The following is a 13,613-nucleotide window of genomic DNA, read 5'->3' as shown; positions in this document are numbered from 1 at the left end:
ATGAATCAGCCGCACCACATTAGATCTCTTGGTTGCAAACACAAGCAGTATCAGAGTAATGACTGTGGGGAGGCTTTATTAAATGCTTTTGAAAACTGCAATCTCTGCTGACAAAATGGTTGTGACAACAATTAATGGACATTCAGGCAGGATGTTTTGTATATTATTCCCATTCACTCAATCAAAGCATCAAAATGACATAAAAACATGAAACATTAGATCTTGAGGATACTTCACAGCACTCTACTTTGTGCTGTTGATACTAATAGTTTAGAATACTGTTAAATAAGAAGGGTAAGTTATATATTTTTTGTGAAATGTTAAACTTGCAGAAGTTTGGCTATAATGAAGAAAAACCGGAATAGGTTCACATCTGTTCTAGTGTCAGTCAGCTTAGGACTGTAAACTTTACTCTGCTCACCAAGTAAAGTAAATATATATATATATTTACTTTACTTGGTGAGCAGAGTATATGTATATATACTCATACTATGTAAGATATGTGATTATAATTTTTTTACAATCATGAAAATCATTTATGTTTCCAAGAAAAGAAAGTGCCTAGTTAGAAATGTACGCCTTTGCCTTTTGTAAATAAGCAAATGAACCAGAAAAGGTGAACACGAGTAATTAATGCATTAAACAGTGACCCTTCAGCTGCAGATTACATTACAAACATAACATGCACACATCCAACTGTGACATCCAATTTGTTTGATTTCCAACACAGACTTGGGCATTTTAGCTCCTGCTGTCTTGTTTAAATAAAACCGAACAAACACACGGTGCTCTTTAGTTGTGGCTGTGATTGAGAATTGGGAAAATACAACCACTGGGAAGCAGCTTGTCAATTACATATACCAAAACAAGTAAAGGATAAGGATTTTACTCTAAATAAGACTAAAAGCACAAATGCAATATGTAAAATAAACTTGTATTCCTTGAAGAACTGCATATCACCTGTCGCATTGCATGCCAAAGTTTTAAACAAAGGTTAAGTGTGATCTGTTTGTGTGTTACAAATGACTCTCTGCTACTACCACAACAAATTTGATCTCAGTATCTGTAAAACTGTTTGCTGAGGTTGATTAGGTGCTGCAACCATCTTAAATCAGAATGACTACAAAAGTTTATCACTTCTAGATGAACATTCAGGGGTTAGGTCCTGAGAGTTTCATCATAATTTATGCAGTGGTTCATTGCATATTGTGCTAACAATACAGACACACATATATCCGAGGGTGGTGAAATTAATCATGTGAGATCTGCATCTGCACATTTTATTGCAGATATTTCTACTCATTCTTCACTTCAGCTGTAGATTGTAGAACAATGCATATTTCAAGACGTTTCCATATTGGCTTTAGTTTCAGATAGGGAGTTGTACATTTGTCTTTATCTGCAATCACTGTTTTCACCAAGGTGCTTCAAGCTCTGATAACAGCCCATTGTTAGGACATATATAACACACACACACACTTGCAGCTGTCTCAGGAAGAGGTCTTAGGACAAAGAGGAAACAGGTGATTGCTGAGAGCGAAGGCTGCTGTTTTGACATTTTGACATTTCCGCCACATTTCTGGATTTCTGTATATGTCAACTTGATATTTAAAACAAGCCTCAAACCCACTGTGACACAGATGTCAAGTTTAAAATGCTCAGTTAACCATTTTTCACTTTAAATGTGACTCATAGCAGACACAGCATTGTTTCTTTAGAAACGCTCTCCTGTTTGAATGAATCCTCGCTGGAACTCAGGCTCAGTTGTGTGGAGAAAGAATGAATACATGTCAAGAAATTTAAATACGCATATTTAGGTGAGGTGTATTATTCCAAAATAAATGGTGTAATTATGCAAAGTAAGCACAAGGTTGTTTTGGGATGGGGACTTTTCTAATAACTTTGAACAAACAACCTCATTGTGAAGGAACATATTTAATTCACATTATGATAAAGATGATCAAAGAAGCATCTTGGTGGAAATTAAAAAAATAGGTACTGTTTCCATTGTGATGGAGTGGAGCATGTTTGTAAATTATTCACACAGCTCAAAATGTTTTGAGCATAATTATTTTATTCTTGTTTGAACTAAAGCCGCCCTGGTAAATACCTGCTTGTTTGCAGTGACGAGCTTCTCAGAAGGTTTGGACACGGAGGCGAGGTGAAGAGATAGCATTATTAACCAGGCCTGAGCTTTTGAAAACGAGATGAAAAATTTAACAAGTGAAAAAATACTGTCACGATGAGGCACACCCATAGCATTTCAATGAGCTTCTGTGGATCTCGAGCATAAGGTAAATGCCAGCACCCTTCCTCTTCCAAGCAGCCCTGCCAAACAGGCGTTGAGGCTGCAGAGCCGTCCAACCGCCATCAACTCTCTCATTAATGATCAGCATCTATTATGTAAACCGTGACAGCTCTGATGTGATGAGAACACTTTGAATACCAGAGGATATTTTGATTGTGTTCGAACGGCAATTAGCTCAGGCCCGGCATATTGACAAAGTCTTTTTTTTTCCCTTCTTCTTCTTTTTGCAGCAAATGGATTTTTTATTTCCTACATAAACAGTTGGCTTTCTCCCAGGTATTTGGACTGTTCAAACTGAGACAGGATTATTTGCAATGATTATCTGGATAAAAGAAGATGCGCAGCCTAGTGCACAATTTGTTTTAGAGTTGTGACTCGTGGCCAAAATGCTTGAGACCTTTTACCTGAATTCACAACCCAGTGTGGCTTATCTCATGTTGTGTGTAGAAAAAAGTGCATTTCGTACTGTACAGAACTGAGGCAGTTTGAAACACTGAATACTTTTGGACCCATTGCAGTGTTTGTGATCTTCTATCAGATCCTGTAGTTGCTGTTTTAAACAAATTACCTGAAGACAGGACAGTGTGATGACAGTCGATGACAAAATGACTTTAATATTCTTGATACCAATTGTCCTCAATAAAACAGCATCAATAAATGTCATCTTTATCGCCTGCTGCTAAAAGCCAAAGGCGGACGATAATGTTTTTGCCTGTCTCTCTGTGTGTGTGCATACAGCTGTCTCCTAACAAATCATCTCATGAACCACTGGACTGGAGTTTAATGAAACTTTCAGGAATTAATTGTTGGGTGTATATTTACAACTGCGTAAAATTTGGAGCTTCAATTGTAGATGGCCACCACAGCCAGCTGCACTTAGAAAACACAAATAATGGCTATAATTCAGTCAATTTCACAGATGTAGGTCGGTGTGGTTGTAGCTGAGAGTCATTCACAGTGTGTAGTCTATGTGCTACTCATTACGTGACATTTTTGCCTAAAACTGTTGCATTAACTGCTGGATTCAATCCTGCTTGTCTGTTACCAAGTTATCTCATGCACCACTGGACAGATTTTAATGAAACTATCCAACCCCTTGGCTCTCGTTTTAAAGTCATAAGGAGTAGTGGTTAAAATACTCCACTACAAAATAGGACACCCCTTAAGCCAGTGGTGTCCAGTCCTGGTCCTGGAGGGCCACTAACCTGCATTTTTTTTAGCATGTTTCTCTGCTGTGACACACCTGATTTGAATAACTGAGTGACTGACAGGCTTCTGCAGGGCGTGAAGACCTGCTGAAGAGCAGGGAAACAGTGGGTCCTCCAGGACCAGGACTGGACATTTACATAAAAAGGTGCCAAGTCAGCACGCCCACACACGGCATGTAACATCTTGTGTCTACAGTGTAACTGGTTAGATATCTACCTCACAGCAGACTTGGCATACACAGCAGGCATACAACATTGCTTTTTATGTTTGTCAAAAAAAAGAAATCAACAATATTTTCAAACATGCAAAACAGTAAAATGCACCAAACTAGACATTACAATAGTTGTTGTGACAGTAGCACAATTTTTAACATGGAATTGACTTTTTTTGCAAGTGTTGTTTTGTTTTTTGTTTTTTTTACTTTAATGAAACAAAAAACTCAACAAGTGACAGCTGGGATTTTTTTTTTGACAATCATAAATTACAGTTTCTTTCTTCTTAAGTAGGATCACAGTCCTTGGAACTCTCTAGTTACTTTCTTATTTTAAAGCTTGGGACACAAAATTACATAACTAACAGACATTATCTTCACAGATGAACATGTTATCCTAACAATAGCAGTTCTAAGTAGTTTTCTCTGGCGGATGATACCTCAGTTACATTTGGCATTTTCAGCTACAACACAACACGTACCCCCTTGTTTAAAATGCACCCCTGAAAAATGTCAGTTTTAGAGTCCGGATTTGATTGATTGTGACTCACTGATCACAAAAATAATTACAATACTCCTCATTCCCACTGCGAACACAACACAGGGATACAACTAAATGGTAGATGGTATTCATGAGGCATACTGATGGGATCAGCACATTTTCTAATCAAGTCTTCTGGTTTTAAAGACGTGTTGATACCTTAAATATGCAACTGACCAACGATTGCTTAAGATCATCGACGGCAGATTTTTATTCAGTTTGAATGTCTTCTGAAAGACTAACCCGAGACAAGTAAACTGTTCAGCTCTTACATTTTGCTTTTTGGTCATTTTATAGACCGCTGGATGGACCAAATCAGTTCAGTCAAATCAGGACTCAACACTGCAGTAATCCTAGAAAATATCAGTTTATTATTTTGTGAAATGTTTCAATATTTCTTGTTAATTCAGCAAAAAATGGCAAAGATTAGAAAAACGCTGCTGCTGTTTCCACAGATTTTTAATCAATCTGAGCGACAGTTTTAGTTTTCAAACTGTCAGTGCTTATCAATTAAAGTTTGACTGATATACAGACACTAAAAGACAACAAGACATGCTCTCTAATGTATTTATCTGTAAAGACAGTCTTGGTAGAAAAAGTTTGAAACATCGTTTGTTCTAAAAGCATCACCTTTTTATGTTTAAATGTTAATTTTCATCCTGAATTAAATATTTTATGCAGTAATCTTGCATAAATCATAACTGAGCTGATTAATTAAAGTCTGTATTTTTTGATCCCAAAACTCTCCTATCAAGTTTTGGTAAATAAAACAAAATCAAACAATTTTGTAAACAAAGATCAAATCTTTTCCTGAAAGTGTTCTTTTTTTATGACCTAATTTTCATTCAGGTAAACAAGCAGGGAATTGTGTGATCATGAGCGATCTCAGAAGAATCTCTTCAAAGTCTTTGTGAACCGGCAGCCTAAAGTCGCGCACTGTAAGGTTTTAGGGGCGATGTTTAACTGTGATTATTGGAGACAGGCAGGCGCACTCACAGTATGATAGCGTCTGTACGCCAAGCCGGCATCCAAACACAAACACTTGAGTGGCAGAGTGGTAGAGAGCCACAGCAGGGCTCAGGATAATTGGCAACCCTAGAGCCTTTGTGTATCCTCCATGACACTGCTTTGTTTCTGAGTGCCCTCCATATTTAAATAATTCTCTGCTTTTGGATTTCCACATCCAGAGACTGCACCTGCTGAACTGAGTGCTTCCCTGACAAATCATTCTTGATTGTGTTTAACATGCGCGCATTATTTGGTCATATTTCACGCAAGTGGAGAAATATATATAATATTAAATAAACACAATTTGCTCTTTGGGTGTGAAATAACCTAGAATTCATGTTTTGTTCAAGTAGATTAGCCACAGTTCAGGGCATGGTTTTTAAAATGAAAGTTGGCTGAGAGAGGTACAATTTAATTTATGACATTTGAAATTTATTGAGGACTTTTGTAAATTTTTCAGTTGGTGTTTTTTTCACTTGGTGTATATATATATATATATATATATATATATATATATATATATATATATATATATATATTTTTATAACATTTTATTTATTCATATGTATGGTATGAATAATTAACATATTTAATTATTAATGTATATGATGTTAATAATTAAATGTCAGATAATTAAAATGGCCTAGTAATTCTTTATCTACATTTGTTTCCAGTGCGGCTCAGCCACTTTCCATAACATCTCCACATCTTTGTTAAATATATTAAGACTGCTCTAACACATATTTCATAATAAAGAACGATTTTTTAAAGTAACCAGTCAGAAATGACTGTATGATTGAATTTGCGGTTTGTGCTAAAAGGGACAGTTTGATGCACATTAGCACTTATAGTTTACTAACACACACACAAAAAAACAGTAACATTCAATCACTGTTTGTCTAAATTAAATGAGGATTGCTGTTTATAAAATGAATAATATCCATCCATCCGTCCTGGTGCATATCTCCAACCATCACTGGGCAAACGAGACAAACAACTATTCACACTCTCACTCACACCTAGGGACAATTTTAGAGTTTCTGCATGATGTGTTACTGTAATATCAATTTGTGTACTTTTTGTAAATCAAAATCCCAGATTAGATTCTCAGATACCCTTCAATATTCATTGATGCAGTAGCTAATGTTGGACCAATAAACATAATTTGACTTTTTTAATAGCAATAATCATATTTAAGTGTGAAAAAAAAACTTAATCAGTCATTTTCCCTTAAGATGTCACGAGTAAAAATGCTGAACACATCTGAGAGACTTTCTTGACGCTGGTCCCTGCATTACAGCTGTGCAGCGAGGAACTCTGGGAGAATCTGGTGGGTCATTTGTGAGAAAATAACTGTAATTTAAAGTGTGCTCCCATAGTCACTCCCGCTGTTTTCTTTGACCCCTGCCAGTGGACTTGCAGGCCGATCTGCGAGTTCAAGGTCTGCAGGTAATTTCTCGGGGAGGTGTATTACAAAAATATATGTGATGTTGGGATGATTTTCTGAGGTGAAAAGCTGAGTTGCGAAGATGTCAACTTTGAAGAAACTTTGAAGATGAAGTCTGATTTCTTTTGAAGTAAAAAAGAGAAAAAAATAAAATATCTTTCTTTCCACGATATGAAAGAAGCATGTGACAACAGAGAAGGGCATTTGATCAAAGACTGAAGGAGTGGCGTGATTTCATCATTTTAACTTCACTTTTACTTTTTAACAGCTGTAATGTAAAGATTTAGAAGTGAAAGATGTAAAGTAACCTTAAAAACATTGTAGAAGAGATGCAGATTTGGACATAAAAATGTAGATGATGAATCAAAAACTTGGTTTATGGTCATTTTTAATGTTAAAATAACACATTAGTGAATTTTAGGCTGTGAAATGTGTATTTTTTCCATCCTAAATTTTGGGCACTCTGGGAACTTGGGTTCTTGGTTGGAGAAAGTAATAGTCTGTGAGCCAAAAGGGGATAAAAAAAAAATATGTTTAAAATATGATTTTTCGAACGTTTTATCAATCAAACAAACATTTAGGAATTCAGTCAACAGAGTTGCAGTCTGAAAAATAGATTTCTGTTCTTAAAATATTGCAGAATATAATATTTTATTGACTTCATGGCACGTTTAGTTATTACACCACACTTTCTTACCTTTTCTTCCCTTAAAATAAAATACCTCTGCAGAGTTATAATGTTACAAGAACATGCCTACATCTTCAGCTCCAAAGGTTCAGCTTTCCTCTCAATGATTGTGCATCAGATTCATTTCAGTTTAGCATTTACATTTTGGGTCACTTTCCTGCTGAATGATGGGAACAGGAAGCCATTATCACCTGCGCGTTGTTAAATGAAGAAATGTGTGTCTGTGGCTCAAACACGCCGATTTCAGGAGGGAAATATGACTGACGCTGGTTAAACAAAGTGAATCATCTCGCTGTGTTGATTCACATCATGAGGGTGACATTTGAATGAAGCAGACAAAAAGTCTTTGGAGCCCTCAGTGCGCACGCTCCAGTCTCAGCTGAAACCGACAGTAAAAGTCAAGTTTCCTTTGATTTCATTTAATGTTCTTTTACATGTTAATTCCACGTCTAGATTGGAGGGAAAGTGACGCCGCGATTCTCTTGGCGCTGGATCATTTCTCTTTCAACGCCTTAACTTTGTTGAAAGAGAAATCAAATTGGGTTATGCTGCAGAGCACATTGAATATAAGCTATAGTTTCAAATGCGTGAGGAAAAACAAACAAACACACCATTCTGATTCAGTCTCATCCCCACAGACGCATCCAGGCACCGCTGGCAGCCCTGCGTAAACTCCATCAGGTGTCCAGGCATGCGTTCTGAGCAGCGTCGTGCGCTCTCTCGTGGATGTTCCTGCGCACTGAGCTCAGTTTCGTCGGGAGCCAGGAGCTTTCGGAACAACATATGGGGCTGCCAAGTGCAGTTTCCGTCCGTCTGGCACCTGTTGCTGCTTTATTATTTTTTAACACCTGCCGGTCGAGGATTTAACAGCTTCGAGGAGGTCCCCACTTCAGCATCACCAACATGTCGGAGGAGCAATCTGATTCCAACTCCACCGGCTACTATTTTGACAACCCTTCAACAAGAGTCCAGCATAGCTTCGTGTTCTCAGGACCCATGTTTGTCATTCTGATGGTGATGATGGTGACTTTGGTGGTGGTGATAGTGTTGGGCAACGCGCTGGTCATTTTGGCTTTCAAAGTGGATAAGAGTTTGAGAAGACAGTGCAATTATTACTTCTTGAATTTGGCAATCTCAGATTTCCTTGTAGGTGAGTCCCGTTTTTATTTATGGAATAACAGAATATGAATAAAGTTTAAAGCCACCAAACGCATATCTTTCAACCTAAAGACAATATCGTACAATAACATGTTTGTTTTTTCCTTATCCAGTTCTATTACAAAAGAAGTTCTGAATTCTTTATTCTTTTACAGATTATATTTCATGTTAGACATTTTCTTGCATGTCAGTTTTCATCTGCAGTCACAAAAGCTTCAGAATAGTTAGACAATTTATTCATGTTTTTAGCACTGACAGTGCTTTTGCAGCCATGCATTTGTTCTTCCCCCTCTATATAGTGATAATTACCATATTTGTTGCATTAATGATTAAGAGAAGTACGATTAGCGACGAATATTTTCAACTGCTGTCACATCCCGTCCTCAAAAAGTCATCCTTTCCAAACTGAAGTATTCTTGTGTCTCTAACTATCTGTGTGCATCGACTAAGGATGACTGGAAATGGACAGTGTTTTTGTGTTTAGTGGCCTTGGTGTCTGATTCCGGTGGCTCCTGTCTGTGCAGGGGCGTTCTGCATCCCCGTCTACATCCCCTACATCCTGACAGGCAGGTGGACTCTGGGTCGGGGGCTGTGTAAGCTGTGGCTGGTCATTGACTACCTGCTCTGCTCCGCGTCTGTCTTCAGCATCGTGCTCATCAGCTACGACCGTTTCCTCTCAGTCACCAGAGCAGTGAGTGGAACACACTGTCCCCTAATCATTACAGGCAGCCAAATGAAATTCAGCATCGGACAAGCCGCATGAGAAATGCCATATATGTGATAGAAAATGACCGGTTAAATAAAGTTGAATCACAGCGGGGTAGTATTTGTTCTCACTTTGCTTGACTTGACCATACTCTTCTTCTTTTTTTTTCTTTTCGTGTCTGCTCAGTTGACCTGTTTGGACCATGCTTTTAAGGTTTACTGTCAAACCACTCGGTTCTGCTTGCCTTGTGAATATTTAATAGTTCTTGTCTTGTGGTCTGAAGCTTTATTTCTGCCGAGACCCATAGGCCATTGGTTGGGGCACAGCCACCTCATTCTCCCAAATGTGCCCATCTGTGGAGGTTAATCACTCCTGACCCATTCAGGCTCAGTGCCACCCCTAATTATAGTTGTTTTTCCATAACAAAAATGCTAAAAAAAAAGTCTCTTTATGACTCAGAAATAAACTGAACTTTAGGTAAATACACAGAAAACAACAAATCTTTGTCAGTTGCTTGTTCAGAAACGCAACTGCATCAGCATTAATGTTGCCGTTCCTTTTTGCTAACTTGGATTTATTTTCAAACCTCCACATCCGTCCACCTCATTTGGCCTTTTGTTTGAGTTTCTCCAGGCGTCACCTGGCTGCTAGTATCCTATATAAATCCACGATAGCTCAAAGGTGGGATGATGCTTGGCAAAGAAGACAAAGAGAGGGCTCTGTTTCCTTTCAGAGCCAAACACTTAACATCAGAGCCATGAATACAAATAACACCAGAGAGAGAGTGAACCTCTTCTTTAATTAGACAGCTTTGATCATAGAGGTCCTCCTCCTTGCCACGGTCCTTCCAACCTGGAGAGATCAAGGCGCAGGCTGTCAGCAGCCGAGCAACATTTTCCTAAAAGCATTTCTCTCTGAACATCGGAAGACAAAGGGCTGTCAGCAGTCAGAGACACAGTTTGTCTTTGAAAAGAAAAGGTGGAGTCAGATGACACACAGCTGGCATGACAGAGCATTGCCAAAACTGTGCATTTTTTGAGAGAAAACAGATTTTCTGTTTGTTTAAACAAAAAAGAACAAGCTGAAAGTCAAGCAACAGGATCCTAAGGAGTGTTTTATTAAAAAATAAAAAGGTGAAGTAAAACTCCTGGTTTTGAACAGAGGATTGACATGCAGCAGGTTCCAGAGTCAGGTACAAACTAATTCATACAAACACAAGTGGAACTGAATTCAATCTTCTCTGAAACAGCTAATTAGAACCGACCAGAGCAGCATATATGCAGAGCAGCTGAAGAGGTTTCTAAGTGCGCTGTCCACTGAGCAGGCATGTGGACAGGGACACAGGAAGTGACAATGATTGAGACAAGTGGTCATGAGAGGTACTTCATGGACTTAATACTCATTTACACACTTTTGCTCTTTGCATAGTGTTGGAGAGCTGGACAGGAATTGTGTTTTTGCCAAATGGTCAGTAGTTATTGAAAGAGACATTGCAGCATTAATATATTTATGTAACATTTAGTTATTCATTCTGTTATAAAATCACAACATTAACCTATTAAAACCCAATGCAACAGTTGCATAAAATTGAAGTGTATGTTTTAATTGCTTGATATTTATTTGGGGATTGTAATATACATATTCAAGTACTGAATCTTTCTCAGAAAGTTTACATTTGTAAATCATGTAGACATTTGAAACAAATTTGAAACTGATTTCACTCCATATTAAGTCACCTCAGGTGTTCATGGGTGAAAATATTTAACACTTCGGTGACTTATGCACAGTTTGACATTTATTGCATTGTTCCTTAGTTTAAAGAAAGCTGTGGAATGAAACAAGATATTAGTATATCAAGTAATTTAGGACTAAATTTAATGTGCAGTACTTTTACTCTTGCTGAGCAAGTCTCCTTTATTTATTCTTTTAGTACATATCTTGGGAACATTTCCTTTGACTTCACTGCATTTATTTGACACTTAAAAACAATATGGTTATCTTACAAAGCATAAAATATGAACAATGTGAAATGCTGAAAATTAGGTACATCCTCTTCAAAATACAAAATAAAAACCACTAATAACCAAGTTTCTTACTAAAAAGAATGATAAAATACAAATACAAGTACTTTAGATTTTAATGTATATATATATATATATATATTTTCTAAATGGAAATTTTAGTAAAAGGATTTTTGTTAAAAAAGTTTGAGTTTAAGATTATGATGTCTATAATGTAAACAATCTGACTAAAAGCATGTGCAAATATTTCTCCGATATAAGAAAAAAGTAGTATCAGTGGGTAGGGTTAGGGTCCATATTCTGAGATATTTTTCTAACGCATTCTTCTGGTTCCTGCAGGTAAGCTACCGTGCCAGGCAGAGCATGACTCACCAAGCCATAATCAAGATGATTGCAGTCTGGGTGTTGGCTTTTGTCCTGTATGGGCCAGCTATCATATTCTGGGAGCTGGTGGTGGGTAGAAGCCGCGTGCCGAAGGATGAGTGCTTTGCAGAGTTCTATTACTCTTGGTACTTCCTGCTGAGTGCATCTATGCTGGAGTTTTTCTCCCCTTTCATCTCAGTGGCTTTCTTCAACCTCAGCATTTACCTCAGTATACGCAGGAGGAGGCTCCACCACAGGGAGGCGCAGCTTCAGCTTCAGGCAAGTGAACCTGCCTCTGCCCAGGGAGAAGGCATCCCCCTGTCCCACAACTGGGGGTTTGGCATAAAATTGCCCCTGAGAGGCTCCTTCCACTCCCAGACGTCCTCTCCTTGTTTGGGTAAACTGGAATCCTCAGCTGGCAGGTCTGCTCAGCCCAGCCGTCTGTCCAGGGATAAAAAAATTGCTAAGTCCCTGGCCATCATAGTGTGTGTGTTTGCCATCTGCTGGGCCCCATACACCCTACTGATGATCATCCGTGCTGCCTGCAGAGGGCGATGCATCCAGCATCACTGGTATGAGGTCACCTTCTGGCTCCTGTGGCTCAACTCTGCCATTAACCCGTTCCTGTACCCTCTGTGCCACAGTAGTTTCCGCAGGGCTTTTAGCAAGATTCTCTGCCCAAAGCGGTACACAGCTTCCCCTTCATCCGTCCTTCGTGCCGGTCAGTGACAAACAAATCCCTGTGGTTGGATGGGGATAAACACTGTGCCAAAACTATTGATGGAAGCACCCAAAACATAATCTGAAAGCAGATTAAACTAATCACGGAGCTCATTTTGTCATCCAGACTGTAATTTTTAGTCCTCAAGTGTGTTTTTTCAGTATTTGGATGATGGAACAAAGGTATTTATATTTCACAGCATTGTGTACTTTGTTGTCAATTATTGGATTTTAACCCATAATTATACACCCAAAGGTATTAATATCATTTATATATATTAAGAGGAAGTGGATAAGTGTAGGAGTTGTGTGTCTTGTGCTAAAAACAGCCAAAATTGGTATTATAATGATACGATAAGAACATTTGTGAGTTTATTCCCAGTTTCAATCATGTTACTGTCTGTAGTGTATGATCCATGTGCTTCACAATTATATTATGTGTTAAAAGTATGACCCTTCCTGTGGCGTTCTTGCTTCAGCTGAATTCTAACAGATCGATATCACCCTCTGCTGTTGGAAGCTTTCCTTCTTCCAGAATAACAGAAGCACTGTGACGGAAACACAAAGTGCCGTTCTGTTTAAAGAGAAACAGTATAAAATAAGATATCTTTTCAAAACTAAACATTTTTCTGTTTCACTTTCCAGTCACACAACTTCAATAAAAATATTTTTCTGCATGCTCTCAGAAGACTTTGCTTACGGTCTTTACCCTTCAACACTTATTCATTTATTATAATATTTAAAGAAAGTGTTCAGCCTAGAATATTTTAGTCATCTGGAGAAGGATATTAGGTTGTAAAAATAAAATTAGTTCCTTTAAGAAAACACCAAAAACTATTTTAATGTAATGGATTGGTGTAAGTGTCCTCTTGTGCCACTAGATGTCATCATAAACCTTTACTGTACATGGGTTCAGTGAAAAGAAATAAGTAGAAAAAATGTTAGTGCTTTTTATCAGATTCATCAGTTCTGGTTGTTGTTGTGTGAATTTGTTAGTATGTCCTGCTTTTATTTTCCTTGAGTTGTTATTTAATCTATACCTTCACAATCAGGCGTGTAGAACAGGACACTTGTCCTTCTACACTCATCTATGAGTCGTAGAATTTCACGTCACTTTATTTATTGCCACTTGAACAGTAACAGCAGCACAGCCAGTGCTTCAGGAAATGTTTAAAATGACCATGATTTTTCTGTAAGGCAACTGAATGCTTTAAATAAGTCCAATGTTAATAT

General features: G+C 37.9%; 1 protein-coding gene across 1 annotated transcript; it reads left to right on the top strand.

Moving 5' to 3' along the window:
• Positions 1–8,209: 8,209 nt before the first annotated feature.
• On the top strand, positions 8,210–13,325 carry LOC108239625 (histamine H3 receptor). Its single transcript, XM_017422429.2, has 3 exons — positions 8,210–8,562; positions 9,095–9,261; positions 11,637–13,325. The coding sequence occupies exons 1-3, from the start codon at positions 8,316–8,318 to the stop codon at positions 12,387–12,389; spliced, it is 1,167 nt and encodes a 388-aa protein (XP_017277918.1). The 5' UTR covers positions 8,210–8,315; the 3' UTR covers positions 12,390–13,325.
• Positions 13,326–13,613: the final 288 nt, after the last annotated feature.

This window comes from Kryptolebias marmoratus, linkage group LG20 (genome assembly GCF_001649575.2).
Source record: "Kryptolebias marmoratus isolate JLee-2015 linkage group LG20, ASM164957v2, whole genome shotgun sequence".
Taxonomy (NCBI): Eukaryota; Metazoa; Chordata; class Actinopteri; order Cyprinodontiformes; family Rivulidae; genus Kryptolebias; species Kryptolebias marmoratus.
The sequence above is the reverse complement of the archived record's forward strand: the minus strand, read 5'-3'. Positions and strand labels throughout refer to the sequence as shown.

Coding starts and splice junctions, on each gene's coding strand:
- LOC108239625 (XM_017422429.2), top strand. CDS start 8,316: ATGTCGGAGGAGCAATCTGATTCCAACTCCACCGGCTACTATTTTGAC. Junction 8,563..9,094: donor AATCTCAGATTTCCTTGTAG/GTGAGTCCCGTT, acceptor CTGTCTGTGCAG/GGGCGTTCTGCATCCCCGTC. Junction 9,262..11,636: donor TCCTCTCAGTCACCAGAGCA/GTGAGTGGAACA, acceptor TGGTTCCTGCAG/GTAAGCTACCGTGCCAGGCA.